The sequence below is a fragment of the Rhinoderma darwinii genome, chromosome 7 (genome assembly GCF_050947455.1).
Source record: "Rhinoderma darwinii isolate aRhiDar2 chromosome 7, aRhiDar2.hap1, whole genome shotgun sequence".
NCBI classification, from domain to species: domain Eukaryota; kingdom Metazoa; phylum Chordata; class Amphibia; order Anura; family Rhinodermatidae; genus Rhinoderma; species Rhinoderma darwinii.
In genome coordinates this window covers 30,631,982-30,647,402 of record NC_134693.1, presented here as the reverse complement: position 1 = coordinate 30,647,402, position 15,421 = coordinate 30,631,982, and the positions used below count along the sequence as shown (strand labels likewise).

The following is a 15,421-nucleotide window of genomic DNA, read 5'->3' as shown; positions in this document are numbered from 1 at the left end:
ATATTCCGACATATACCAACCGGACGGCGCCCAACCGGACACACGCTAATTACGTCCGTAATTGACGGACGTATTTCGGCCGCAAGTACCGGACCGAACACAGTGAAGGGAGCCGGGCTCCTAGCATCATAGTTATGTACGATGCTAGGAGTCCCTGCCTCGCTGCAGGACAACTGTCCCGTACTGAAAACATGATTACAGTACGGGACAGTTGTCCTGCAGCGAGGCAGGGACTCCTAGCGTCGTACATAACTAGGATGCTAGGAACCCGGCTCCCTGCACTGTGTTCGGTCCGGGACTTGCGGCCGAAATACGTCCGTCAATTACGGACGTAATTAGTGTGTGTGCACATACCCCAAGACCCTTTGTACAGAATCTATAAGACAACCCCCCCCCATACTCCTTCCATTGTTTAAACCCTGACAAACCCCTGAAATTTGTCAGCCAATCAGAAAAGCGGAGAGGGTTTATAGCAAGGGGATTAAGAGTGGTCATATACAAAACTTAAAGGGGTTGTCCGAGATTTAATGACTTTGTGTTAATGCTTGTAATTTATAAATGTAAATACATTTGTAATATACTTACATTTTCCAAAGTGGCGCCGTTTCCTGATCCTGCCGTGGGGAACTTGACGGGTGACGTCACTCTGCACTGGCTCTGTCCACTTTGTTGATCTTGAATTATTTTCCGGGTATACGCCACGCATGCGCGGCCCCTGCTGTTATCTCGAGAACAGCAGGGACCGCGAGAACAGCAGTGACCGCGCATGCGCGTTAAGAGCTGTGAAGCAGAACAAGCCGATATACACCACGTCACAAGTGACGTGTCGTATACCCGGCAAAGAATTCAAGATCAACAAAGCGGCAGAGCCAGTGCAGAGAGTGACGTCACCAGTCAAGTTCCCCACGGCAGGATCTGGAAACGGGGCCACTTTGGAAAATGTAAGTATATTACAAATGTATTTACATTTATAAATCACAAGCATTAACACAAAGTCATTAAATCTCGGACAACCCCTTTAATACAAGTTGTCAGATTGATTCTTTTCGTGTCTATGGCGATAAAACTTTCTCAACAAGGCAAAATCTATCCCACGGTCGTAAAATATACGTGTTGAACTTTATCTATTTGTTGTCAGTCATTACTACTGAAATTTGAAGGTTTAACAACAAATGGCAGAGAATTTAAGGTGGGAAATGCAAAAATTCAAAGGCACAGACTTTCTATGATTCAAACTTTGTTCTTACACTGTGAGGGTATGTTCACACGGCTTAGCAAAATACGTCTGAAAATACGTAGCTGTTTTCAGGCAAAAACAGCTCCTGATTTAGAAGTTTTTTTAGCAGGTCGCATTTTTTGCGGCGTATTTTACGGCCGTTATTGGAGCTGTTTTTCAATGGAGTCAATGAATAATGCCTCCAAAAACGTCCCAAGAAGTGTCCGGCACTTCTTTTGACGAGCCGTCATTTTACGCGCCGTCTTTTGACAGCGACGCGTAAAATAAAGGCTCGTGGGAACAGAACACCGTAAAACCCATTGAAAGCAATGGGCAGATGTTTGTAGGCGTAACGGAGCCGTCTTTTCAGGCGTAATTCGAGGCGTAAAATGCCCGAATTACGTCTGAAAACACCGAGTGTGGACATACCCTTACAATGAATAGCACAGGATGTTACTATGTATTTTGCTTTCAGACAAATATTGCAACTATAAATCAATATTGCAACATTCAGATTATTGTAGAGCATCTTCCGTCTATGGCCATGAAAAAACACAGAGCTCAAGACCCTTAAAAGCAGCGATCTACAACCTATAACGCCAAAACAACTAAACATAACACCAGTACAACCAATGCTGATCCGATTACAACCAACTGACAAGTTACGTTATGTGAAAACAAGGCCAAACTTTAGAGTTTTATAATAATAATAAATCTGATCAGATCAATCAGCTATGACCTACATGTAGTAACAATCAAAATGCCCAACCTCTGCCAGCGCCTCTTACCTGTGAACTGCATTTCATCCCGGGATCACATTGCAAGACACTGAGCAGACTCACAAAAGTTTCCTGCTCCTATTTGCCTTCCTGTCTGAGAACAGCCTCACATTGAGGAATGCAGAAAAGCAAGAGAGTCCAACCCAATTAGATCCCCGATCTGCCACATCCAAACAATGGTCGTCTCAGTGCAAACCGACTGAGTGTGATCCTCCCTGGGAAAACTATGCTACAAACTCTCAGTGACATTCTAACAATGTGCCTGGCTCTTCCTCCTATCACCAGGGCGTGTGTTTAGCTTTTGGGAGGTTTGGTAGGAGGGGGAAGGGGTGGGAGAAACTTCAGGGGAAAAAAAAAACCCTTCAGTTTATTAGACCAGATACTCCCCAGAGTATTTAGATTGTTTTTGTTTTATACTTCTTTTATTTATACACAATCCAACTACATACATAAGATCCAGGTGTACTGGAATATTCAGTATCTCTTATTTAGATCCATATATTATTTATTAGATTTTTATTTATACACACAAGTAGCGCGATAATGTTAGTTTTATATTATATGTATATGACTTATATAAATATTTACGCATCTGTAAACATTTTTTTTTTTTTATGGTGAACAGGGTTATTACATATTATTTTGGATTCTGTATAAAAAAAATTTGCACTGATCAAAAGTAGAGTATTGCAAATTTAAAAGGTATAAGGCACTTGTTTTCTGTATTTCAATCCCCTAAAAAGGACGTACTACCAATACGGCTCGGGCTGGCTGATACTTGTGTTGTGATGGAAGTCCGGTTCAGTAGAACCAGTAGTGGTCCTCGTACTACATCCAGAAAAGGTACAACACAGCCATCTGAATGAGGCCTTAAGAAAGAAAAACTAGGCTCAAGGTGACTTTTTCTTTGGAAATTACATTTGTTTATATAGGATTTTGGTGGCAGGACTTAATTGCAAACAGCTGCAACCTTTTGCGACTGCGCGAACCTGCATGTCATACGTTTTTGCCTGGACCAAGTCTTATAGGGTGGCCAAAACAGAGCCCAGATCGGGAGCTGTCTGGGATCTCTCCACACCATTCATCTCGTTTGTTTGTATCATTTGCATTGAAGGATTATACACATTCTGAGAAGTCTTTTCTTCTCCCCTCCCCCTCCTGTTGGTCAATCACCAGCCCCCCACCCCAGCAGGAGTGAGCTGTCCTGCCACACACTCTCTGGGAAGTTTCTATCTAAACAGCGTGCCAGTCCATGAAAGTACACAGTCAATGAACCATGCAATGGTTGTCACCTTTCTGTAAGGTTTCTGTTGTTTTGACGGAATCAATAGCGTAGTCGACTGCGCTATTGATTCCGCGAAAACGACGGAAACCTTATAGAACGGTGACAAACGGCAATCATTTGCAATGGATGCGTTACCATTTAAATCAAATGGTAATGCAAAGAGAAACCTATGGTTTCCGTTCATGGGTTTCTCTGACGGAAAGGTCCCACGGGACCCATGGACGGAACCCCGACGCAGATGTGAACGAAGCCTTCGTGATATGTTACACAAAAACAAGCACCTCTACTGGTGAGTTTGCAAAATAATTACTGAGCACAACAGAGGAGCAAAATAGAAAAAACACATAATATTATTACATGTTAGGAGTAGAACAAAGAAAATACCTAAAGCGCCGATTCCGTTGTACGACGGGCATTATCAGCAGCCGGTGGAGCCCGTTGACTTTAATGGGTTTCGTTCGTGTGTCTGTGGTTTCCGGTATTTTCAGCTGCATCTGTGTGACCCCTAATGGAGCCTCCAACGCAGATGTGAACGAGGCCTTAGGGTATGTTCACACGTGCACGTCCGTTATGGCTGAAATTACGGAGCTGTTTTCAGGCGAAAACAGCTCCTGAATTTCTGATGTGATGTCATGTGCAGGCGTTTACAGACGTAATTGGAGCTGTTTTTCTATGGAGTATGGAAAACGGCTCCAATTACATCCCAAGAAGTGACAGGCACTTCTTTGACGCGGGTGTCTTTTTTACGCGCCGTCTTTTGACAGCGGCAAGTTAAAAAAAATGACCGTCGGCACAGTACATCGTAAAACCCATTCAAATGAATGGGCAGATGTTTGCCGACGCTTTCAAGCACTATTTTCGGCCGTAATTCCAGGCGTAAAACGCCTGAATTACGTCCGTAAATAGTGCGTGTAAACCCAGCCTTAGCGGTCATTTCTCCAGTGCAGGTTAAAAAAATTAAAATCGGTTATTGGTTTTAATGGGTAACTGCTCCATTCATTTTTCTCTGCGTTCGTTTTTAGAAATGAGACCCAAGGTTACAAAAATGGAGTTTGAGCTACACAGCGGTTATTAAGCCACTTCCTTTCAAGCTATGTTGGATCTAATAGCAAGCAGTGGTCACTAGCGAAGAACTAGCTGCTAAACGTACAGAAAATCTAGTGGCATTGAATGAAAACATGTAAAGAGCATTTTCTCCTAAAATGAATGTAATAAAGAAAAAAAATTTGGAGTGTCTGGAGCCTGTACGATGGCACTATTGTTTCCACCTCCGTAGTACGTTACAGTATGAACACATGGATTTCTATGGTCGCCGCCTTACGGATCAATACAACACAGATTTTTAACGCAGCCATGTGCATGAAGCCTTATACAACCTTCTATTGCATTAAAATATATTTATATACTGGTTAGGGTCTGTGGAAAGCTGGGTGACGACCCACCATTATTGAGACCACAGGTGGTTGTTACCTTTGGCGATTCATCATCAGTTAGACCAGAGGAAACATCAAGGACTTCTATATCCAAACAGTTTTTCTTTTATCACCTTAGAGAAAATACTCTATAATGCAATATAAAAAAACCATGTTTAACTCATGAGTGTGAACTTGTCCCTCGACAGCGTTATCAGATGCCTGGTATTCGTAGATAATGAGTTACATAAAGGGCGAGACTAATTAAGAGATTTATGAATAGATTTGGCGCAATAAGATGTTATGTTGGATTTTGTAGTTCTACACAGCTTTTTCGAATGAAGATAAAGTGATCGGCCTAAAAGATAATTATCAGAGATCCTTAGAACATTCTTTAAAGTTATGTACACCTTCACAACCCATTGGCAGCAAGTCATGTGATCATTTTGTTGTAAAGTTTTTTTCAGCTAGTAGTTAATACATCCTGATGCCACCATTACCCTGGCAAAGCTGAAAGAGGCGGCTACTCACCTCCTAGGAGACAACAGGAGTATTGGCCAAAAATATCCAACATGGTTTTTTTTCAAGGCTGAACTGCTGGAGGGGTCTGTCCGTGCCCATAGCAGTTCTAGGATTTACATGTAAGGGGCAAATAGGCACAAAAGAAGTTGTAGTCGATACCACTCCCATTCATAAAGCCAAACCAAAGCCATGCTCCTTATCCAAAAAAATACACAAGGTTAGCACGAACAAACTTTGTTCTTTAACAAGCAAAATACAAATTCAATACATGACGTTACATGGCCAAGTAGCATACAGCTCCATCAAATGTGGAAATACAGAGTCGAGTCACATTATTATGACCACTTCCTAAGTCGGCAGCGCGTAGTCCGTGAAGGAAGTGATGTGTCGTGGGCTGGCTTGGTGGGTATATAAGGTGTGGGATCGGCTGTCTGAACACATATCACTCGTTGTTGCCATGGGTAAAAAAGGCGATTTATCAGAGTTGCAGAAAAGAATGATTATTGGCTTTCGGGCCAAGGGAGTCGGTATTTCTCAAACAGCGCAGTTTGTGAACTGTTCGCGTGCTACTGTGGTGAAAGTGTATAGTAGTTGACAAATGGCTCCATTGCGAATAACTGACGTTGAAATTGCAGAGCACCACGTGCCATTGATGTGAGAGGTGAACGTCGGCTATGAAGGTGCGCGAGGGCCGAACGACATGCTACAGTGGAGCAGCTCACCGTGAAAATCAACCAGGGGGCTACCAGACATGTGTCTAAAACAACAGTTTAGCGAACCCTACTGAGTATGAGGCTCCGAAACAGACAGATGGTCACTGCTTCTATGAAGAAATCGCGGGGCGCTGTTGGGTTTCCATGGCAGCCGGGGGCCTAACAAAGGCCCCCAGTTCTGCCTTCAGCAACTGCCTATTACACTGACAGGCAATAATGCTTTGGTATACTAAGTATACAAAAGCATTATATAAGCGATCAGCAGATCGCATGGTGAAGTCCCCTAGTGGAAAAAAAAAAAGTAAAACAGTTAAATAAAGTTTATGAAAAATAAATAAATAAAATCACACTTTTTCCCCAAAAGGTGGTTTTATTTAGTAAAAGTGTAAAAAAAACAGAACACATACACATATATGGTATCGCCGCAATCGTAACGACTTAAACAATAAAGTTGACATTAAACAGCCGGGTGAACGGCATCCAAAAAACAATGGCAAAATTCATTTTTTTCTCCCATTCCCACCATAAAAAAATAAAAGTTAACCAATGAGTCCCATGTACCCCAAAATACTACCAATGAAAACGACACCTTGTTCCACAAAAAACAAGCCCACATATGGCTACACTGACGGAAAAATAAAAAAGTTACGGCTCTTGGAATGCGGCGATGCAAAAACAAGTAATTTTTTTATTTTATTTTAAAAAAAGGGCTTTTATTTTGCAAACGTAGGAAAACATAAAACCTTTACGTATTTGGTATCCCCGTAATCGTGCCGACCCATAGAATACAGGTAACATGTTATTTATGCCGCATAGTGAACGGCGTATATTTATAACGTGAAAAACCATGCTGCAATAGCTGTTTATTTTCAATTCTTTACTAAAATAAAGTTAATCAATATATTATATGCACCCAAAAACGGTGCAATTGAAAAATACAACTCGTCCTGCAATAAAACAAGCCCTCATACAGCTGTGTAAAAAACAAGTTAGGATTCTTAGGGTATGTGCACACGACCTATTTTCAGACATAATTCAGGCGTTTTACGCCTCGAATTACGCCTGAAAAGACGGCTCCATTACCTCTGCAAACGCTTGCAATGGGTCTTACGATGTTCTGTTCAGACGAGGTGTAACTTTACGTGTTGCTGTCAAAAGACGGCGCGTAAAAATACGCCCGCGTCAAAGAAGTGCATGTCACTTCTTGGGACGTTTTTTGGAGCCATTTTTCATTGACTCCAACGAAAAACAGCTCCAATTACATCCGTAAAAGACGCCACGAAAAACGCGAGTACTTGCAAAATAAGTCTGACATTCAGGAGCTGTTTTCGCCTGAAAACAGCTCCGTAATTTCAGACTTATTTTGAGTTTGCGTGTGAACATACCCTTAGAATGCGACAGTGAAAAAACAAAAAATAATCCTTGGTCATTAACGTGCAAAATGGCCCGGTCATTAAGGAGTGTGTAAACAAGCTCCGATCAGCTCGTTGATTGGCGCTCTTGTCACGACGAGTTAGTATGGGGATGAGTGCTTGTTACTACGAGCGCTTGTCCCCATACATTTCTACCATGTCGTCAGCACGTCTCCCTGTTTACCCAGGGAGATGTGCTGCCGACAACAATAATAATTTCGGAATTTAAAACGATACAATCAGCTGATGAAAGAGCGTTTCCTCGTTCACCGGCTGATCGTTGCCCTGTTTACACAGGGCAATTATCGGGAACGAGCGTTCTGTGAATGCCCAATAATTGGCCGGTGTATATGGGCCCATACAACTAGCTTCAAAGTCTTAATCTAAAACAAAACGAATAGAGATAATAGGTTGGCAGCCATTAAACCTCCTCACACAGTTGAGTAATCACTCAAGATAAGCTTGGTTTGGTATTTTGGGGCGGATAACAGAATCTCGGTGTTTTTTGTCAATCCACTGATGATGGTACAATGGGTCTGTAAAGCGCTTTAATAGGTTGATCATAACATAATAGTCATGTACACATTCATTAAATTAATATCATCACAGTCTATGATAAAGACGTCAACTCTTTGGCTTCTCTATGTGTTTGCAAATGAGCTACAAGCCAAAACCTGTGCGGGTTATCTGCATTTAGGAAGTCTTACTCAATACTGTGTTTTCCTTGCACGGTATCAGTCAGCCATAAGAGATAAGGACATGGAACAAGCAGTGAGATCTATTAGAGTAGCATTGATTTCATATTACTAGATGCTTTTAAACTCTGTAATTTGTGGCCTATTAGAACAAGAATGGATCTATTTTAAAGCAGAATCATCAAATAAAGTGGTCATTGACTCGCAGATAATCTGGCCAGTCTGATCAATGATTGTCAGACTGATAATCGACAAGTCTATGATGACAACGTATGGCTGTGACTTATAGCTACAATTGTACCTATAGGTAAGAACCGCCAAGAACTTAAAGGGGCTGTTCAAGATTAGAAAAACATGGCTGCTTTCTTCCAAAAACAGTGCCACACCTATCCACAGGTTGCACGTGGTGTTGCAGCTTAATCCTACACTTCAATAGAGCTGCGCTGCAATACCAGACACAACCCATAGACAGGTGTGGCGCTGTTTCTGGAAGAAAACAGTTATAATGTTAATGTTGCCACTTATAAACTCTGGTGAATTTGCTGTAATTATTCATTAATATCTACAGATACGTACGATCAATCACCAGAATAAATTAGCCAAATATGGAAAACAGACTATGGATATGTGCAATAAAAATTATTTTAATCCAATAATGAAAAGTTTGATACTTCAGCACTGGTTTACAACACAAGATGGCATTAAAAAAAAAGAAAAAAAAAAAAGGAGGAATTTCACATGACCAGAAGCAGAAGACTAAGAAGACTGGTATCCAATCAGGAAATATATCAATGGCTGTGCTCTCTTTTCAGAAATAGCACTACCTCGGTCTGTGGGTTTTGTCTGGTACTGCAGCTCATCTCCATTCATTTGTCATATCAGTAAATAAATACTAGAGGCATAGATATATAACTACTTACATATTACATATATTTTCTAGTTGCAAAAGTAGTGTAAAACTATGTATAGATGCCAAGTCATAGCCAATCTTGGCACAATGTATACCCCATGTATGCCCACCCTCGCTAATCTCCGTTAACAATGAAGGCACTGGTAGTTTATTTCTGCCCACTGCATTCCATATAGGTCAGAGCTTGTGTGTGACAATGGGACTGTTACTAATTAAGATCTGCTCAATTCCGAGCTCACCCACATAGTCCTGCACCCCCTGTGCCCCCTCCGCTGAGCGGTATTCTTTGTGAGGGATTCAGTGTACAAAACACAAATGCAATGTTTTTATCCTGAAACCTCTTGAGTGCAGCCGCATTGCCTCCAAGAAGATTATAAGTTTGCCTTTTGACTGCACAGTATTGTATAGCAACAGCTCCATTTAACCTTACCAGTTTTAGACACGACGCGTGTTAACTATTTAGATTCCAGCATGATATTTGCACCTATTTTATTTGACTGTTCTTGTGTGACTGTTTATATGGCATTATCATTACAGAACAATTATAAATGTTTTCACCTAAAAGTTTTATTATGTCAAGTACTGCGCTGAAGATGGAGGCTCTATGTAAAATAATAATTACAGTTATATCACACATGTAATGCTGCCACAGAGGTAGGATTTCTGTTACAAAACAGGTCAATGTGCTCATTTTGTTTAAGGGTGATATGCAATGCCCTAGATGTTGAAGCATTTCATCCAGTCATACCCCATAGGTGGCACTAGTGAGTCATTCTTCTTGAGCAGAGCTCTTTTGCCTGATTTTCCCAGGAAGCATTGCCTGAAAGATTCCCTACCAGCTAGATCTCCACAAGGAGATTCAGCCTTGTGGTATCGGTCACATCATGTAGCCTTAGCTTTAAATGGTTCTCCAGTAAAAGAACACGTCTGGCGAGCAGTTATATAATTTATATTGATCCAGCTTTTTAGTATGTTTACTGTTGAAATTTTGTCCCGATAGTATACAATTAAGATTGTTTACATACATATAGTTACATTTACAGACAAGATATGTAGGATAGATATGTGGGTCACGGAAAAGTAAATTTAGCTAGGGAATGGTAAGCCCTAACAATGTTCTTTGCTTATATAATGCTTTAGAATATATGGCTGTTTATCTCAACTGCACTAGACCATAACACTCAAGTACAACTAAACGTTTTAGGCCTCATTAACATCTGCGTTGGAGGCTCCTTTAGGGGCCTCCGCCACAAATCCTGCAGGGTAATGCAGAATGCTGCGCTATTGTGTCCGGTAAAAATCACGGATGCCCCGACGGAAAGCTGACGGAACCTATTCAAGTCAATGGGTTCCGTTGGCGGTGTCCGTTGTGCAATGGTACCATTGCTTCCGTTATTCACCTTGTTCTGCTTCTCCGACGGAGCAGAAAAATTTAATTTCACAACGCAGGTGTGAACGAAGCCTTAATGGGAACAGTCTGAACCTCGGGGAAAAAACAGCAACAGAGGGGCCCCAGCACAGATATTCCAATGCACCACAAGATTGCGAACTGTACCAATAGAATGCCTGTATACTTTAAATATTTTCAATAGGTGGAAATCCATCAGGTGGCACGGGAAGTTTGTGTAATACAAGTCTCGTCCTTCCAGTGCATACAGGGTTAATCCCAAAACAATGAAGTCACCATCTGTGTAGCTTGCAATGGAGTGTTTAATGGCAGCCTCAATCTTGTATGTAATGAAAGAGGAGCCGATGAGAATGATATTCTTTGACTCATCCGAAATCAATCCAATTCATTCTATGCGCAGATGGAGGAAGCGATCTGTTGCTGCCCAAGCAGCTAATGCCTGGCGCAGTGTAAGAAACAAACATCCGATAAATTAACTAACTTATATTAGAGAGTGTATCAAGCAGTTCATTGACGTATATAAGTAACACTAACTTCCAGGGTCAAACATGGCAGAACAAGAAAGCTGCTGAACCAATTTTTTCTAAAGGAAGTAAAAGTTTTCTAATGTCTTTCTATGTCTAGAAGTTTTTTTTTAGCATCTGCTAATCATATATATCTCATATATCATTTATGTAAAAAATATAAACAAAAATAAACCACAAAGGGGTAAATCAGTTGTTTACACCTTGCGTTAGAAATCTGCGGCGATTCCGCAGCAAAATCCACATGGGTTACATGCGGATCTTGCTGCAGGTTATGCATCGGATTACCGTGCATTATACCGCATACATTGAAAAGGTGAAATCCGTGTTGGAAATTCGCAACTCAATTGCTTAAATTCGCACATTTTTTTTTGCTACTTATGGATGAGGTTTGGAAAATCTCTTTTCACTGGGCCATATATTTTTTTTTATTGAAAAAGGACAATTCTGAACCTTGCTGCACTCCCAATGCCAAAAGAGAAGTCAGTCAGATGATTCATTGACTTTGTACGGAGATTACCCTGGTAAGCCCTCTCCTTACTTCCCGTACAGGACCAGTCCCAATCAATCAGCAAACCAGTTGACATCATATTAGATGCGACTAGAATGTGCACCAAATCAGTTATAGTTGAGAGGCAGTTTGATTCTAAAATAGACTATCTGGATATTGCAAAATGAATACACTTTGTAATTTCTAGTGCAGGCCCTGAGGGGGCGGAGCATGACACAGATTCCAAGAAAACTTCAGACTCTGGAGTGCCCATAAATCTATACAATTTTTAGAACTATGTTTCCCGGAAAGTAGGCTACTGGTTTAAGACTTAACTTTTAACAGTAAATGCTTCCTAAAAAAGGTATCACATAAACTTACTTCAAATAGTGTCAATAATAGTATGTAGAAATTTCTTGTCACCAATAGCAACCTCAAATTCAAGTCGGACCAGAATTCTTTTAGTGTTCGAGCAATAAGTCGTCATATGACAATCCTGGTAACTTCAAGTACATTAGTCGTGCTAAGGCACCTATTCAACTCTACTAGATTAGTTTCTAAAGTTTACACCAAAAAGATATCCCCATATGCTATAATAAAACAAGATCAAACGTATCTTAGAAAAAATACAAAATGACTTTATTAAGGACAGACAACACAGTTGATCAAGACGATTTTAAAAAAATATAACCACCCATAAAAACAATGTACAACAGTACACAGAAGACAGTGTTGAATATAAGGCAGGGCAAACAATGGTAGTATAACAATATCAACGACTATAAAGTATGTATACTGATAATAATCACCATAACAAGGGCCTATAAAATAGTCACAAAAATTGTAAAGTCACAGTCATGGAGAGGAACCTCATTGAGACCTCAAGATACGCATACCAAAAGACCCACCATGCGCCATTCCACTGCCACAACACTGTCAGAACACCCCAACGCGCGTTTCGCACCTGGCTTCGTCAGGGGGTGCTGAAAGAGTGTGATCAGAGGATTTAAATAAGGGGTACACAGCTGAACGGTGTACCACACTTACTTGTCCATAGGATGTTCAGCTGGCGCCTGCACGAGGAGAGGCAGCACCTCAATCACGCAGTGCACGGCGTCCGGAAGTGAGCAGTGCGCAACTGCACAGAGCCCAAGTCCATGTTGCGCCGTGAACTACATGATGAACGGCCCCCCGCCCCGCGCATGCGCACAACAACCACAGACCACCGCATCCATCTTGGAATAGGGCAAGGCAACCGCAATTGCCCATATCCAAGAGATGGAGAGCGGTATGAATACATGAGCGCTATTCACAGTTAGAATATATTTATATATGTTTACTACATTACAAAATAGCAAAGGCATTCTAGATGAGAGTATATTTAGACATCCTGAAATGTACGGAAATAACATAAATCACACATTGGTTCCGATAGATCAAATACAGGCAACAGTATATCATGCAATAATATAGATGAACAAAGTGTACAGAGGGGGACCCAATGCATGCCTAGGAGCCCACTGTGCACACCAGTTAAAGATATTAATGTGAAATATCACCATATATATATATACATATATGACCAAACATCATACCTGATTAGTTAGATGGATAAAAATATATGAATGAAAGAAAAAAGTGTAGAAATAAAAATATAAATTGTGACATAAGTGGTTTAAATGCATACATGACAAACAAGTAGATGTATGAAAAAATGCACATTTACAGTACATGTATATAAAGACAAAATAATCCTATATATTACAAATTGTAAACGTGCATGAACACTAATGTGAATATATGGCCATATGCATACACATATGACCAAAAATAAAAATAGATGTATGTGTATGAATGGACCAAATAGGTCACAAAGAAATATATATATGTGAGTGTGAAAGAAAATATATAATATATGATAATAAGAGTGCAATTAGAGCACAAAAGTGAGACATCAAGAAAGATAATTCAAATAATAAAGAAAAAGTGAAAAAGACATATGAATAGAAAAAAGCATATGATAATCAAAAACGTGTTAGAGCAAAACATCCATCAATGTGGTAATGCATCCATGAAATTCCAGGATAAAAAAACAATCCACTCCAAGAATGCCTGTATCAGACCATGAACAGAAATGTCGCTACTGATACCTAATGCGATCATCGCATAACCACAGAATCAAAAAGAAGAAAGGTTAAAGAACCAGACATTATATTGCAAATGTAACCTAATAAAGTAAACAACGAAACCACATTAGTATCAAAACATATAAGATGACTTCCATAATGTGCCTTCGATGCACCCATACACCTCAATATAGCCATGCACCTCATGCGCCTCCAATATAACCGATACAGTCCACTCTGAAAAGACAAGCAAGCAAAAGTTAAATAATAAATCCTCCCTACACACAAAATGATAAAACATAACAGAGGTTGGCACCTATTAGAAATTTATAAGAATGGAGCGAAACTAATCATTTCATTAAGCCCCTTAGGAAAAACGGTTTGTAGTTTCACTATCCATTTGCATTCACGATGTAAGTCATCTTATATGTTTTGATACTAATGTGGTTTCGTTGTTTACTTTATTAGGTTACATTTGCAATATAATGTTTGGTTCTTTAACCTTTCTTCTTTTTGATTCTGTGGTTATGCGATGATCGCATTAGGTATCAGTAGCGACATTTCTGTTCATGGTCTGATACAGGCATTCTTGGAGTGGATTGTTTTTTTATCCTGGAATTTCATGGATGCATTACCACATTGATGGATGTTTTGCTCTAACACGTTTTTGATTATCATATGCTTTTTTCTATTCATATGTCTTTTTCACTTTTTCTTTATTATTTGAATTATCTTTCTTGATGTCTCACTTTTGTGCTCTAATTGCACTCTTATTATCATATATTATATATTTTCTTTCACACTCACATATATATATTTCTTTGTGACCTATTTGGTCCATTCATACACATACATCTATTTTTATTTTTGGTCATATGTGTATGCATATGGCCATATATTCACATTAGTGTTCATGCACGTTTACAATTTGTAATATATAGGATTATTTTGTCTTTATATACATGTACTGTAAATGTGCATTTTTTCATACATCTACTTGTTTGTCATGTATGCATTTAAACCACTTATGTCACAATTTATATTTTTATTTCTACACTTTTTTCTTTCATTCATATATTTTTATCCATCTAACTAATCAGGTATGATGTTTGGTCATATATGTATATATATATATGGTGATATTTCACATTAATATCTTTAACTGGTGTGCACAGTGGGCTCCTAGGCATGCATTGGGTCCCCCTCTGTACACTTTGTTCATCTATATTATTGCATGATATACTGTTGCCTGTATTTGATCTATCGGAACCAATGTGTGATTTATGTTATTTCCGTACATTTCAGGATGTCTAAATATACTCTCATCTAGAATGCCTTTGCTATTTTGTAATGTAGTAAACATATATAAATATATTCTAACTGTGAATAGCGCTCATGTATTCATACCGCTCTCCATCTCTTGGATATGGGCAATTGCGGTTGCCTTGCCCTATTCCAAGATGGATGCGGTGGTCTGTGGTTGTTGTGCGCATGCGCGGGGCGGGGGGCCGTTCATCATGTAGTTCACGGCGCAACATGGACTTGGGCTCTGTGCAGTTGCGCACTGCTCACTTCCGGACGCCGTGCACTGCGTGATTGAGGTGCTGCCTCTCCTCGTGCAGGCGCCAGCTGAACATCCTATGGACAAGTAAGTGTGGTACACCGTTCAGCTGTGTACCCCTTATTTAAATCCTCTGATCACACTCTTTCAGCACCCCCTGACGAAGCCAGGTGCGAAACGCGCGTTGGGGTGTTCTGACAGTGTTGTGGCAGTGGAATGGCGCATGGTGGGTCTTTTGGTATGCGTATCTTGAGGTCTCAATGAGGTTCCTCTCCATGACTGTGACTTTACAATTTTTGTGACTATTTTATAGGCCCTTGTTATGGTGATTATTATCAGTATACATACTTTATAGTCGTTGATATTGT

General features: G+C 40.1%; 1 protein-coding gene across 6 annotated transcripts in view; it reads right to left on the bottom strand.

Annotated features, from left to right (window-relative positions):
* The window catches only part of RASAL2 (RAS protein activator like 2), a 280,442-nt gene that overhangs the window by 114,134 nt on the left and 150,887 nt on the right, over positions 1-15,421 (bottom strand). Inside the window, exon 1 of one of the 6 annotated variants that reach the window (XM_075833098.1) lies at positions 2,005-2,183. The exons of the other annotated variants lie outside the window; for them this stretch is intronic. Within the exon in view, the coding sequence (XP_075689213.1) occupies positions 2,005-2,017 (13 nt within the window). The 5' untranslated portion in view covers positions 2,018-2,183. Of the gene's footprint in view, positions 1-2,004; positions 2,184-15,421 lie in introns of those variants that run through there. 6 annotated transcript variants of the gene reach the window in all.